We start from the raw sequence: 16,287 nt of genomic DNA, 5'->3' as shown, positions 1-16,287 counted from the left end.
TGAGTTCTTTCACAGTAACATTTTGAATCTAGCCTTGTGCATTGCTCAGGAGGACAGCAAGATAAGGTTTTATTCTGGTGGATCTTCTCTTACCCCTTCCCTTCTGTGAAATCTTGGGCTCTGCATCAAGCCCTGTTGTGATAGTCATCTAGTGTTTGTGGGGGACGAGCTACAAGGGCAGCGTCCTGCCTATGAAAACTCCAGGTTGTCGATTTGCCTACGTGAGTAAAATATATGGATGTACAGATCACATCACTGATCTGCCCAGAATAGCAGCTGCACTTGCATTGGAAATTATAATGAATCTTAGGTATGAAGAGCAGTTCATGAACCAAATACTCAGCTGCTTCAGAGAAGTTCCTTCTGAGCAGTTGCAGGTCAACAGAACCGTGCCAGCATTTACATGAGGAATGGGTAGAGACTAACATGCTAATGTGACATATGCGTACTTTTGATGCACAAAACTCACCAGTTAATTGCAGAAGCTCCTCGGTGGCGTGGTAGAATGGATGGATGATAAATAATTGAGCCATGTTTCGGACAGTCGATAACATCCATGGGGATGAACTGTGTACAGAACGGAAGGACGTTCAGCTCTGCTCCAACCGATTTGTAGGCTGCAACTACTTCCTGGATAGGTTTGCCTTTAGCTCTCCATCTGGGGAACTTGAAAACAGGAGTGCCGTCCTTCTCCGCTGCCAGTGCTGAGGGGCAAGAACAATATTTTTTAAAATTCATATTTTGTATTAGAAATTCAAACAGAAATCAGAAAGATAGTGCACGACAACTCAAGCAGATCATCAAGGTTATGATTAGAGTGCCCTTTGTTCTGTTCTGTATGCTGTTTAAAAACCTTTGGATGTATTTTACTAATTCTGTCTTTGATTCCCGTCCTACACCTTATGTCTTTCTCAACTTTAAGATCACTCTTATGACTTGGCTAATAAGTACCAATGAAAGCAGTAAAGAATTATGAATGTTATTGACTATTGAACAGTGATGCTTCACTTCTTGTCCAGTCATTACGCTTGCCTGCAAGTGGTTGGGTTTAGCAAAACTTAATTTTCCAATTCAGTAATTTGTACGTGAATATGACTACATACAACTAAGACTCACTCATGTCACATTTTGCCATGCGGTGCAAATAATTACAGATGCTAGTGGCCTTCAGTAATTTCTTCAAAATTTACTGATGCCTTCTGGATATACTTTCATTTATCTGTGAGACACACCGCTTCACCCAAAATTAGGCTCAAAGGTGAGAAAAAACAACTGCACTAACTGCAGAGAGGATTTTCAGGTGTTTGATAAATTCCATTGCGCAACTTAACAACTCATCACAGAGTAGGACGGTAGAGTCAAACTTGGCATCTGTTGAGCTGTATGTGTAATAGGAAGAAAAGGGAAAACAAGAAGAGGTGTAGAAAATTCACCTAAATTAATTTATATTTCTAAACACATTTTTGTACTTTCCTGTCTCTTTTTCACTTCTGAAATTGGATCTTGACTTCATCCTGAAGCACCTTTAGCCTATTAACTTAGGTCTTGAGTAAATACTTAAATATAATTCCATGGAAGTTAGTGTGTACTGCAATTGCTTTTAGAAATGAAAACTGTAGCTGTCTGAAGATACAGAAACATTAGCAAATTTAACTTGAGACTTAAGCTCTTTCAGTCATCTGGAAGTAACACGGTATCTACTAATTTATTTTTTTTTTTTAATCAGGAGAACAATAACCTAATTCTATGCTTTAGTTAAAGTAAATATACAATTGAAATCAGTGGAAGATTTACTTAGTTGCATCTGCTAGTGTAATAACCGTACAATAATAGTTTATATAATGTAACTAAGTATTATGGTATGCTTCCAGAGCTGGATAGTCAAATCATCTTTTCCTAAACTAATAGTTGCCTCCTCTAATTCTTCTGAAGCGTGATTAAATCTTTTAACGAGGTAGAGTTACAGAACGTAATAAACTTGAGAAATATATGCTAGTTTGGGAAAGCCATAGCCCAGATAAGCAAAACTTATGTTTGATTCTTCCCTCATATGAGTTGTGTAGAAACGTGTCAGGACCCAAACAAAACAAAACAAAAAAAAAAAAAAAAAGAAAAGAAAAAAGGTTTGAGATAGCACATGGAATGCAGTTTTAATTTCAGATTATCCATAAAGGTACATTCCATTCTGGCACTTCTACTTGCTAATCATATTAACTCACTATTTTTCTGCCACTGAAAAAAAGAAAAAGTAAAAAAGGAAGTTACAATTCAGACAATTCCAAAGCAGCTCCTTTGTCACTCTGGGTTCTGTTCTATGAGTACAATTCTGAGTACCTGCCAAGCAACAACTCTTTCTTTAGGAAGTCCAGAAAATCCTTATGCAATCTTGACAATGGAAAAAGGAGAGCAAAGCCTCCTCTAATCTTTTCAGTGGGTTTTCCATAGTTCAGGTGGAAGAGAAATAGGCTCTGCAGGTACACTGCCACATGCAAGCTTGTTGGAAAAGGCAGAAAGCCAGGGATGAACAGGCTTGGCTCTGTACCTTGAGTGTCCCAGACAGCACAGTGAGATAGGTGACAGACATTTGTGCTTGAGTACAGGCTTAGCAGCTATTTGCTTTAAGATACAGATCTTCAGGATCAGAAAGCAATCTTCAGGATGATTACCTCTGGGATGTACATTCAAATAACGTACACAGATTAATTTATTTTTCAAATATCTTAATGTATGGCCCTGTATGGTTAGAAACAACTTTTAAACACTGACTAACCAACAAGATTAAACCGGTTCTGGGACTTGTGTTTGTTAAAGCATAGCTCTTGTGCTGCATCCAGTGTAATAAAGGCAATATAGACAAGTCATTTCCATGTAGAGATCTCCTTCTCACGAAAAGGCAAGTTTGTTATGTATGCCTGTAATTTTAACATGTGGATTAATGTTACACTTACCCAAAGGATCAGCTTGTCCATTCCTGTCAGGTACTGTGAATACTCCCACAACTTTATGTCCCTCTTTTCTCAGCTGCTTATAAACTTCTTGTCCAAAAATACTTTGACCTATAAGGGCTAGCTTTAGCTTATGTTGATAAGCCTGGTAAAAAGAATTAAAACAAACCATGTTGTAGGATGCAAAGAAAATACGTTGTTGCTTACATTTTTCTCTTGTTCTTCCTTTACCAATGTTCACTTAGATTTAAAATGGAATAGACTTTCCAGCCCAATCACCCTTGAAGGAATAACAATCAATTTTTTTAGATTAATGACAGGCAATGTACAATTCAAAGAGACCACACAACATGAAAATATCATCTGGTACTGTCACTCATGTTTATATAGCTTCTCCAGAATTCTCATTTAACAGACCCACTGCTTGTTACAAGAGGCATAACAGGCTCCATGACTTTCTTCAGAGTCGGAACTAATAAGAAAAGAAATGAAAATACAGGTTTCGAAACAGATACATAAAAACACTTTTTCTAGGCATAATCTAGGTGCCTGGAACATGCCCTCTAAATCCCTATAATTAAATGGTGGCATACTTGTGGCTAATATGTATAGGCTAAAGAAGACAAGCCCTCATTGTTCCTATGAAGTTAAAGGTAATGATCATCCATTTGATCCTCCTACTAGGAAATACTGCTAAATGTGAGGTTCCCTTGCTGAACTTCCACTGCCTTCTGCTTTTGCATCCCAGTACACTGGACAAATGCTTTTAAGTTTCTTCAGACTGAGCAGGTACAAATAACTGCCCAAACTTTTTATTTTTAGGATAGTTAGAATCACAATACTACTATGATATCAGGCTATCACATACTGCTATGTCATTAAAGTACTTGCACTCTGATAAAACTACTAATTCCTTCAGAGCCCCTTTAGATTTAGGGGACAGTTGTGTTCCTCTCCCACCCTACCTCCAGTCCCTTGCCTCTAATACCTCCTTTATCCCAGAACTGGTATTCCTGTAGCTGCATGAACTGGATTAAGGTACTGAAATAAGAAGGCACTGCCCTGACAAAATGTGGCTTATTCTTAACTGGATCTATCCACTGATTTAGTTCACTTCACTACCATGAGTCCTAACACAGGTCCAGCGGGGCAGCAGGAATGAGCATACAAACACTGGCCAAAGAGTGGAACTGTCCCTGTAAGGACTGCCTTTGCATTTTTCATCAGCTTCTGGAAACTGAAAACTGGAAACCTTTGAAAAACAAATGCTCCACAGAGAATAAACAGAAAATTTACCTTCTTCCAAGCTGAATCTAGTAGAAACTATTCCTAGACCCAAATCATAAAGATCCCTCCTCCAGGGAGGCCTGGATGAATGGTAGAAAATAAATCCACATACTCCCCCACCTTTATTCTTAACTTAATCTTTCCCAATTAGACTTGGACTTCCATTTTTTCTGAATGGCCCATTAGATGCCATAAGCTCAGAATGGTAAAGAGGAATCAAAGCACTGTCTGAATACCTTAACTACCAGCACTTGTTCAGTATGTTGGCTCTTGTGTAAGTTTTTCTCCTCCCTCTTTTCCCTTTCTTAAGGTACTAGGACATGAGAATACCTTGACTAAGTGGGTTATTGATTGAATACCAAATAGTCTGGACTGCCCATCAGATCACATGACAAATTCTATGACAAAAAGAAATGTCCTGAAAAACAGGTTACTCAAAACCACAATCCATTTCACAGCTGAAATATTATGGATGTATTTTGCTGTTTTCAAGTTACACTTTAGTTGTGCAGCTGACCTCAGAAAATAGCGTTATGAGTTGGCAGGTTCCATTACAGGAATATTGAAGTGTGCTTTTTATTTTTTATATAAAGCAATAGGAAATAACTATTTATTCAGAGACAATATTTTTCCCTCAGAATGAAACTGCATAGTTACACTGTCCTTGTATTACAGCATTAGTGAGCACTAGTGCAACTGTGTAGTAACAAGTAGTAAGATGCAAAGGTGGACATAACTCAGGCTTTTTGATCATTATAGTTGGCTGGTAAAAAGCATCTGTGAGACTGGTGATGATACCATTGCTAACTAATGCTGTGCTGCTGGCAGTAATGCCAAAAATATGTCCACAATTTTGTTCTCAGTAAAGACAAGACCTTGTTCTGAATTACAATGAGCACAACTTAACCTTGCAATCCTTATCTAGCAAGGACCAATGGATGCAAGTAGATCTCATTACCAATTCTTTGACTGATACCTTTGCTTTTACAGCAGAAATGTTGGTGCATTATAAAAAGTAATCATCAGATCTCCCTAATTATTTTAACTATAGCAGGCAAGATGGAGAAAGATCAACCTGGTGGATCACTGAACAGGTTTGGCATAGTATGAAATCCTCTAATTTCTATATTGTGCTAATTTACACTGGTAGCCCAACTAGTACATGGTAAAACATTATAGTCCAGATGAGAGTTACTTATTCTACTGTTGTCCTTTTGTTAACACCTCTCAGTAAGAACACAAGACTGGAATGGATCTTCCTAGCTAACAAACCTAGTGCTCTGCCACCACAAGCAATCATGTCATATGATTGCTTTTATAAACTCACTCAACCTCCTGTTTAAAGTACTTCGAAAGTACTCACTGCTGTAGTCTGTTGCTTTTCTGATACCTGGCCAATCTTCCTGTAATTTTAAGTCCAAATTTATCAGCACTTTAAGAGCAACATTTTCTCCACTTATGTTAATAACGTATCCATCCTCTATTCCTAAACTTAACTTTTAGTTCGTATTTCCCTGTGAATAAATTTGATTCTCATGTTACACAGAACTGCATACCAGTTCCAGTTCCAAATCACGAGTCGCTGTAAATCCACAGTTGTGGTAATGCTACACGTGCTTAATTTTGGTAGTTGTGGAACCAAGTCAACAAATGGTGAAAAGTAAAACAGAGAACACAGTCCCCAAACAAACAAAAAAATAAAACTGCCGAAACTGAGAAGACTGCAGACTGGCAAAGTCCCATTTCTTCATTGTACTGCACAAAAAGATTAGGCTGGCAGCAAATGGGCTCTGCTGTCTCACACTTATAGAAAGTTACTCAAATGGGGCCTGATTTCAATTGCAAGATGGATCTTGTAATTGTGATATGACCAGTGATTCTCGAGCTACTTCCCCAATCAATGGTACACGTGTATTGCATGATTTCTATTAACATTTGGCTTAGATGTGGCAATTTGCTTGTAGTGTATTAACACATACATTGCCATCAGTAGAAAAGAGGAGCCAAACCCACAAGTCAGACATGCACAGGATCGCTACTGAGTAAAAAAAAAAGAAAAGAAAAGAAATCCCGTATGTGGAGGGGCTTGCATGATCAGACCAGGAATTCAGTCCTTAATTTTTTGTTTTGTTTGAAAAATTACAGTTGAGCAACTGCATGAGACCTTATAGCCACCCTGCCTCTTCTTTTGGAAATTCTCCTCAAGCATTTTTACCTGAGTTAAGCCTGTGAAAGTGGGAAATCCTTTTAGAAGAATTTAATGTGGATGTAACACCCAACTAAAATGGGAAGTTCTGTAAGATTACAAATTAAAAACAGTTTGGTGGTTTTTTCTTACAGAAATGGCACGTTTTGTACAGTGTGCCATCACTAGCATTCATCAAGAAGCTGTAGAATTAAAGAACACCAAAACAATCTTGTTGAATAATGTACTAGAAGGATACTGAATCATTATCACTAACACATACAAAGATTAAACTTTTTATTGTTTCTGTCAGTGATGTTAAGAGGTTATGTTAGATTTCTTTTGCAGTTGCCTGGCTGACTATAGATACCTAACATTCATTAACAGATGCATGCAAAGGTCAATGGTCATGTAGTATCAGAGTGGATTTTTTGCTGTACTTTTGTAAAATTACCCAATTCCTTTCCAGTTACAGCAAACAATGCAGTTCAGATGGCTTAGAGAGATCTGGCCCTTTTTTTATGACTAATAATAGGATAATTAGTAGTTATGACAGTGCTACCAAAAGATAAGAGTTCAGAAAGTTGGTGCTCACTCTGCCGTAATTCTGTTGTTTTCATTGTCTGAACTTTTAATCTTTAACTGTCTATTTTGCATATATTATAACACAGATTAATATTAATTCTGTTTCCCAGACTCAAGTGCTCCCAATTTGGATGAAGAAAATAAGCTAAAGGTAAGGAGCATAAAACCTAAGAGCTGCTTATACAAGCAGTCTTACCTTGAATGCTCAACTTGTCTGAAAGTCCACTTTTATTTCACTGCCTCAATACGAAAGCACAGACTTAATTTTAACTTCCCTATTTAAATATTCTGGCCATACCATCTGTTGATACCATACTAGAATTCATTTTACAATAGCTCATTAAAAGATATACAGTATTTTAATGTTAGTTTCCATTCTGGTTCTTTTTTTCCTCCAAAACACCTAACCAAAAATAAAGCTAATAAATAGAATTAAGCACTGAAACAGCCTTACAAATGCTGGTAACTATCTTGTGAAGTTCTAGTTCCTAAAAATGGAAACCAGGTCCAAGAGCTACATATTCTTCTCTCAGAAGAGTCTAATGTTGCAAAACCTATCCACAGGAGAATATTTATTTCATAAATAAAAATATTTTGCTACTACTGCCTCTTTCGTATCAGTGTCTAACATTCAATTGGTTATCAGTTTCTAATCAAACTTCTTGAAGGCTAGCATTTAGTAACTGCTACTCTGGTTACGAAGCTTACTATCAAAAAGGTTACAATATTTTATTTATTCTATATAAGGATTTAGTGAAGCTAGTAAATATTTTAATGTCACATCTTCTTAAAAATCAATGTAGAATTTATGCCTCCTTTGGAAAGCAATACTGCAGCTTTATTTCTACTGAGGATCCCCCTACACGTGCTACATTCCAGTGCCTCCAAATAGCAACCCCTCGTAGAGCCTCCCCTCCCTCTACACCGTCTACAGGCAATGCGTTCTCATCAGTCACTCAGTCTCACTTGTTGGCACTGCTGAGCACATTTCCAAAAAGCTTGTTTAAACCTCTCTATTCTAACACCTTAGATACATACGGAGGACTGCTGTCCTCACGCTAAACTGAGCAGTCAAACACGAAACAAAGAGCAGTCTTTGGAATGAAAAAAATCTCCTAGTCTCGCTCAGCTTGCCAGACCTACACATCTGGACAATTTGGACTGGGCAAGGCTTTCAGGGAGCTGTTACTGGCAGGAGTTCTTCGGGCTATATATTTAACAGGACATAAAGAATGGCTTGGAACAAATGTGCAGAGCTTTAAAAAACTAAACCATAAGGTGTAGAGAAATGTAGGCCACCAACTTCAGCCCTGCGCAACCCACCATCCCAGAGGTAGGAACTGGCGCTGAGAGGGTCACAAACTGCACACTCGTCCTAGGCCACAGCGGGGGGCTTCCCTCGGGCACTGGGAACGGGGGCACATCCCTTCCTCACTGAGAAAAGAACCTTCAGCTCCTCACGGAGCACATCCAGCGTGAGGGAGGAAGCGAACAGCCACGCTCACATTGTTCTCCACACGCGACTGATCACTGGGGATTGTCACGGCACCGCTGGAGCGTGTTCCCCGCAGCTCCGAGGCACATCCCTGCGAGATGCAGCGCCCAGATGATGGCTGCGATCCCGCCCGCAGACCCGCCGGGCAAGATGCTGCTCCTGCGCCCAGAGCCAGCCCCCTCCCCAGCCCTCCCGACCTTCCCGCGCCCGTACGCGCGTTACCGAAACCCCGGCAGAGATAATGCGCACCACATCCCGCAAAAATGCCCCCTCCCGCCACTTCCCCCTCCTTGCTCGGCCCCTGGCTGACCGATGAGGCACGCCGAGCAGCCCCTGCCGTTCGCTCCCGGGCAGGGCACGGCACGGCACAGCACGGCACGGGGGGGCCACGTCCCCCGCTACCCGCCCCACGCTGCTTACCGCGGCCGTCGTGCAGATGGCCCGCAGCAGCCGGGGGGCTGTCCCCAGCATCTTGCGCGGGCCCCCGACTCCCTCGGCCGCCCGGCGAAAGCCGCGGCCGCGGCGGACCGCCTCGTCTGATGCAACCCGCGACGATGCCGCTGGCGCCCTGCCAGCGCGTGCAGCCGCGGCGGCGCGCCCCCGCCCATCCCGTGGGCACCGGCGCGGCGGAGGGGGGAGCCCCGCACCTGCCGACGCCGCCGCGCCCTCCGCCCCCTCGGCGGCCGCACGGCGGGACCGGCCCCGGCGCCGGCGCGGCGGCGGGGGTCGCAGGGGCCGGGCAGCTGCGGGAAGGGGGCGGGGAGCCAGGCAAGCGCCTCTGCCCTGCGCTGCCCCCGGCGGGCGCAGCCCCCGGGGCCGGCTGTAGCGTCCTCCCCCGCCGCTGCCCGCGGGGCCCGAAGGCCGGGACTAGCAGGGTGGGGTGAGGGGCTCCTGGCCCACGAGGACGCGAGTCATGGCCACCCGGGCGGCGTTTTGTGGCCCCAGGCGCGTGCGGTGCCCCCAGCGCTCGCGTGCCGCGGGGGGGCCACCACGGCCGCTGTCCTTCCCGGCCCGGGGCCGGCACAGCCCGGCACCGACAGCTTCGCCCCCTCTGCCCGGGCTGTCGGCGAGGCGTTCATGTGAATCTGCTGTGGCAGCCAAAAGATCGACACTAATTTTTAGTTTATTGCATGGCAAAAATGCCAGTAAGGAGGTTAAAAAACAGTAATGACGTTCTGGAAATCCATATCGCCAACATCGCCAGGTATCTTTAAAGCAGCTCACTCAAAACTAAAAGTCTTCTAGCATTTGAGGTCATCTATTAACGGAAATGTTACAACTTCAATATGCTTCTAAAGTCCCAACAAAATCTTCTTGTCAGAAGTATCAAGATCTTGAAAATACACATTCAAAGTGCTAAAAAAAATGAGAAGGCAAACAAAAATGATCCCAAAAGGGATACAAATAGAAAAACCAAAAGTAGATTGCATGGCAGTAGTACAAGCATCATAGAAAATTGGGTCAGGTTTAAACGCTTAAAGAAGAAGGGTGGGTAAAAGACTGAAATGCACTCTGGTTCTGTCAGGAAAACAAGGGAGGAAAACATGGAAAAGTTGATATGGTCAAGTTGTGGACTACATCGGAGAGGTCAGAGGCAACACTTAAACCAAATTTATGCACAGATCTTGCTACAAGAGAAAATACAGTAGACAACTTGTTGCCTAGTACTTGCAAGCATCCATTTCTCACTGACTTTTTTGATGCTTTCTTATAAAAGAACTGCAATAGTAAGCCCCAGGGTTTAATTCCAAGGCCCCTACCCTCTTTCTCAGAGTGCTTCAAATGCTCAGTGCTACCCGAGAGAAGAGCACTGCTGCAGAAGTGCTGCCCACCCCATGTCCAGGGCACTGGGGGAGTTGAGGTGCTGCAAGAGGTAAATTGTACCATTCCCAAAGTCAGTCAGGCTGGCACAACACAATCCTGCATGGAGTGAAGTTACATAAGGGCTTATCTTATGATTCTCGTAACATAATTCATTCCCCAGTTTACTTCTGTGAAGCAAAACTATCCTGCCCTTTACTCAAGGCTCTTGGCAGTCCCATAAGTGTAGACGGCATCCAGTGGAATCAACAGAAATTATAGCAAAAACTTTTTAATTAAAATAAACCACTGGACTTCCTTTTGCAAGGAAAATTCACCAAAGAAAATCAGCTGTCAGTTCCTATAATTTCCTCTCTATGGGATGAAAAACCTAGCGGAGTATTTGGCCCACTTCAGTGGAGATTCTTCTCATGATGCTGTCATTTGGAATATGTGGTGATTTATCAGATTATGGGATAGGGAAGCAGTTGGTTTCTTTCTCCGAGACATTAAAAACTAAACTAATAGAATTCCTCAAAAAGCCCCATTAACAAGGTGGGGACAATATGTTTATACAGGTGGTTCCTTCTTTAGTATCTGTGGTACTATGGCTTCAAAAAGAACAGCACATAGTAATTCCAGATTTTCAATAAGAAAGCTAAAAGATATTGGCTTGTGGCTTATTTTTAAAATAGTATATATTCTGTTGCTACTGGTTACTTCTATGGGTATGTGGCCTCAGATCTTCTAATTATCGCACAAAAGATCTACCAAATTTCATTGTTAAAATGTTTCTTTAAAATAAACCTTCTTTAAATTGTACAATAAAAACATCAAACCTCATAATTTGCTGGACTAAAATGTATCACTTTGCTACAGGCACTGTCAGTCTGAAATGCCTGTTGTTAATCTTCTTTTTGAATTTAAGAAAGGTTAATAATTACAGTTGGATAGATTATGTTGCGGCAATACAGGAACTATACACACACATGCACAAGACAGACATGCAACTGACCAAAACCACTATGTGCTCAAATAAAAACTACTGACATCTAGTCCTTACTGTTTCGCTACTTCAGGCGGTAGGAGGAATCAGTGGATGTGTAGTCTTCCTATGACTTGATAGATGTTGGACACATTCCATACAACAGTGTGCAAACAACTTCTACTACAAAAGCTGGCATCAAAATGGTCCTATACTGCAAGGTTTGGAACTGGATTCATTCATTGCTGAAGTTCATGAAACTCCAAATCCTGGTTCATGATCCAAAATTCTTCCAACTAGAACACCACATACTTGGCATTTAACCACTGTCACACAGGCTTACAGCAAAAGAACTGGTTTTCCTAGGTAAGCAATTTGTAATGATTTGTGGGCTCTATTCGTAATACACACACAACATAGTATAATAATGCACATGTAAAGCACCAAAGTTTTAAATGGCTGGCATACCTTCATCTCCAAATCTATTAAGACAATAATATATCTCCGTTTACTTCACAGACTACTAAAATGCTGGGTGACAAAAGGGAAAAATCACAAGAGAAGGTGTCATCAGCAGAATCACGGTATAAAGAGGGGCTGAGGGAGTAATACATGGGCTTTACTTTAGACTTCATAGCAATGAGAGGGGCAGGGAGACGAACAAGGAAAAGTGTGTGCTAAATCACATGCAAGGATGGTATCTGTGTACCTTCAGCTTCTTCCTTATCATCAGAGTGATGATTCATACGTATGGGTTTTAACGACCACTTAACAAATTGGCTATTTAGAATTTCAAGGATCAGTGTAAACATTTGCAGTGAATTCAAATTGTACATTTTTTGTGATACAGAAAATTATTAGGTTGACCTGTCTGTCTGAGAGTAAGCAGTAGGTGACATAATCAACTCCAGCATCAGTGTTAAAATACCATAATGGTTATAACACATTCCTCGGGGCTATATGTTGTTTGGAAAAAGTGACATAAAGTATTCCCCACTGATTTCTGTATACTGATCAGAAAAGTACCTTTCAAATTATCAAAGTTTCTTGTTAATCTGGGAAGAAAACCCAGCTCCAGCAGTATCAGTGTAAATTTATCCAGTTGGTTTGGAGCACATTTTATACATTAAATTCTCTCTTTTCATTTTTTCTTCCAGTTCTGGTCATTGTTTCCTAAAGCCAATGTTTAGCTTTGAAAAAACTCTGCAATTATCCATAGTAAGCTTCCCAGCATGGCCTTTCCCCTTTCTGTTCCCTAATTTTCCAGAGATGTATGTCAGCAAGTTGCAAAAACAGATAGGGGGATATGTATACAAAAACTATTCAGGAGGTAAACATGCTTGTTCAATAGCATGCTCACAAAGCAAAATGTGTTTGTATGTGCAGACATGTACAGAACAAATGCAAGACCTAATCCAGCTGAACGTTATAAATCCTGGTGGATTCCTGTGAAGCAGAAGTTACTCAGTGCCTTTGAAGATATCAAGACTTGGAAAGAACATAAGGGAAGGCTGTGTCCCACAAGGCTCCGAGTACGTGCAGATACTGAAGTGCTTGGGAAACTGCTTGGACTCTTCTAGGATTTGCTTTCTTTTGAAAATCATGCCCTGGGATTCAGTAATCAACTAAATTAGCACTGCATAGGCTTTTTGTCACTGGAAATCAGCCTTGATGGGGCTTTTCATGATGAATAAAGATTTGGTCGTAGTTCAGACTCAAATTCTTCAGGAGTACTTTAGAGTTCACCCAGTTTTTAAGATAGAGTAATTAGAAAAAATAAAGTAAAGCTTTGTACTGGTTATTTCCTAACAATGTTAATCATATGACAAGTTTCAACTAAAATTTTATACAACAGAAACTTTTCATGTTTTCTACTTGTTGAAACAAGATTTCATAGGAAAGTTGTTTCTTGCTTTATCTCTGCAACAATTATATTTAAAACTTGTTTGGTTGATTGTTTGTGGTTTTTTTTCCCACTGGGTCTTAACTTCCTTTCAGGCCAGACACCCACATCAAAGTAAAGCTTTCATAACCTACTGATACAGATTTTCTGCCATATAGGCAACTATTTAAGACCTTATGCTTGGCAATTCATTTTTCTTAGTAACTGAAAGGAGGCATATATTTGATGAGGAAAGGGAATATTTTTACCAGTTTAACCAGTAGAAAGAACTATGTGCAAGATGCCTTACTCATATGCATAAATGGAAGTCTCTCAGATTCCATACAATAGAATAGAAACTACTTCTGCAAAAGTTAACATTATCTTTGTGGAACAGAGTTGAGAAGAGAAAATCCCAGATTGTAACTCCTTTCTGGGAATCTTAACCACAAAACCTAGAACTTTATTTTATTTAAAATATTCAGAGTGCTGAGCATTAAGTGTTCCACAGACAAGGAATGTATAGTATAGTTGGTTTCCTGCAGATCCAGCAAACCAATTTCTTTCTCCTATAAGTAACTACAATTCTATCAGTTTTGGTGGAACTTTGCCTGTATACATGAGAAGCAGTTTTTGCTCTGGATGATTTTCACCATTTTTTATTTTTTTTTAAATAAAATGGTTCCTGTTTGAATGCTATGTTAAACTTTTCCATCAGCTTTCAAACATCATAAAACTACTGTTTAAAAATACCAGGTAACTGTATTGTCCCGTGTTGAATGATATTTCCAACTGGGATAACTTTAAAGGAAAAGATTTTTAATACCTCATAGGATCAAGCTCCTGTTGATTTATGAATCCATAGATACCTAGCCACTTCACTCTACAAATAAAATGGTCATACTACTATATTAACTCTACTACATTTTGGACTTTTTTCTCTCACCTACCCAAGTGTAACAAGTAATTTCAGCTGGAACACCTTTACGTTCACATTTCACTCGGTTCATGTGAAAGTCCAATATGAAATTTTACTTTCATGATCATTTCGGTCTGGTCGAAAGAATTTTTTTTTTATCAACTATGCCTGTGTTCAGTAATATTCTGCTTACCAAAAATCACTGTTCTAAACAGAGTCTAGGGATTTTTCTGACTACTGTATTACCTGAAGATACTAACAGATATTTGAGCAATCTTAGCAATTAGCAAACAAATGAAGCTGTATCAAATAAAAGCTTCCTGGCACAAATGGAAGCCACGAGTGCCACTCAGCTTTCAGAAATTATGCATATAAAATGTCGATAATTTCACACGAGCAAACAGCATAAAGCCATTCACTGGTAAAACAGCACAGAAAACATCACAGAATCATAGAACAGTTAAGTTGGAAGGGACCTTAAAGATCATCTAGTTCTAACTCCCCTGTCATCAATCAAAGCTGACCTAGTCTTGCTGTCACTATAAAACAGTCAGCTTCAAGATAAAATCTAAATCAGATTTTCAGACGAAATAGGAATTCTAGGAGCATCCGGAATTGACCTAAATAACTTCAGTGTAAGCAACAAAACACTGCCACCCAGTGAGCCGAAGGAAAATCTGCTAGTATGTCGTTCAAGTAACTGCATCGTGAATGGCAGCATAAAATTTGGCTGGTGTACTTCCTACAGTCTAATTGTGCTTTTTCCAGTTAAAGAGTCTCCTGCTCATTTTCTAAAAAGGCACCACTTCAATACATTTTCTTTTAAAATAATTTGCTTTTCCTATATTAAAAATAAGGTCTATGTCAGTTTATGCTGTGGGGATCACAATGCACTCTGCTTTGGCTACTGTATCGACCAACCAGTTGGGTTACCTTGCATGCAGTTTTGAGGATCTCACAACCTTGTAATAACCAACCCTACAGTATATTTCACTCTTTACAAATTCAATTCCAATGTGGGGAAGGGAGGGCCCTACCAAGTGCCAGTTCTACAAGTTTCCTTCTTGTATCATCCTGCAGATTTCAAGATCAAGTTTTTCTGAGGCAGGTAACAAAAAGCCTGGTGACTACTTTTTAAGTAGTCTGAAAGCCTCTGTGTATGTGCAGTCTTCCATAGCAGAAAGAAACAATATTTGTTGCAAAGAAAGCATATATGGTTTGTAGAAAAAAAATTTATATTGTTTTGGTTTTCAGAACTGGAAGACATGTTGGCTTTGAATAAATGTATAGTAGCTCTACTGAGGCAAATGAAAGCTGCATCTGCATGTCTGTAGACAGAATGCAATCTTTAATGTCTAGCATAAATTGTGGTTTCATTTTGTGGGCTTAACATCTCCTTTGAGGCACTTGTGTTCACTGCCAGCTGTTAATGTCCCGCACAATTAAATTTCTAGGGATTGAAAAGCCCCAATATGAACATCTTAAACTTGCACAGGAGCCAATAAGTAGAGAAGACATATTTTTATTATGATTATTTGACAGCCTTTACCAAAGCTGACATCTCTCCCTTAAAAATATTCCAGTTATTCCAAACATTGTTTATGTCATTTCACACAAAACTAAATTTGATCTCTTCTTTGCCAGACCCAGACTGGCGTCTTGGAATGCGTTTTTAACAGGTAAAACTTCATCAACAATAAACCTGCCAACCTTCTTTAGAAGGTTTCTTCCTTAAAAACTTTTAAAGTCAGTAGATTCCAAGGGATGGATTCCATTTAATCAGAAAACAGTTGTAACAGGTGCTGTTTTCAGACCTGCTGCATTACAGAATTAGCTTTTATGGATGATCCTGTTATCGTTTTTCCCGAGCTACTGAAATGCAGAAAAGACTACATTTAGGAAGAAGACATTGCTTTATCCAATTGTGTGCAGAATCGGACACTCGAGGGAAGTTCCCCAAACAAAGTGCAAACTTAGACAGAAAGCTTAGCATTATTTATACACTCAAATTTACATAATCTGTTAGTTTGGCATACACCTCACATTGACCACCCCTATCCACTATATTAACATATTGCTAATGTTGTAAAACTATACTACACATGCATGGGGGGGTCTGGAGTGGACGTCGGTAGTCATTTGAGTGGGTGCCCCTACTCATTTTGAAGTTAATTCCAGGATACCCCACAACTGTTATTCTCGCC

At 40.3% G+C, this 16,287-nt stretch overlaps 1 protein-coding gene across 2 annotated transcripts in view; it reads right to left on the bottom strand.

Moving 5' to 3' along the window:
• Positions 1–16,287, bottom strand: part of ALDH1L2 (aldehyde dehydrogenase 1 family member L2) — a 42,120-nt gene that overhangs the window by 24,758 nt on the left and 1,075 nt on the right. The window contains exons 1-3 of one of the 2 annotated variants that reach the window (XM_056339850.1): positions 8,918–9,075; positions 2,949–3,090; positions 470–704 (exon numbers count right to left, since the gene is read on the bottom strand). In XM_056339850.1, the coding sequence (XP_056195825.1) occupies positions 470–704; positions 2,949–3,090; positions 8,918–8,968 (428 nt within the window). In that variant the 5' untranslated portion in view covers positions 8,969–9,075. Of the gene's footprint in view, positions 1–469; positions 705–2,948; positions 3,091–8,917; positions 9,076–16,287 lie in introns of those variants that run through there. The other variant, XM_056339851.1, reaches the window with a different exon arrangement.

The sequence above is a fragment of the Falco biarmicus genome, chromosome 5, assembly GCF_023638135.1.
Source record: "Falco biarmicus isolate bFalBia1 chromosome 5, bFalBia1.pri, whole genome shotgun sequence".
NCBI lineage: Eukaryota > Metazoa > Chordata > Aves > Falconiformes > Falconidae > Falco > Falco biarmicus.
The sequence above is the reverse complement of the archived record's forward strand: the minus strand, read 5'-3'. Positions and strand labels throughout refer to the sequence as shown.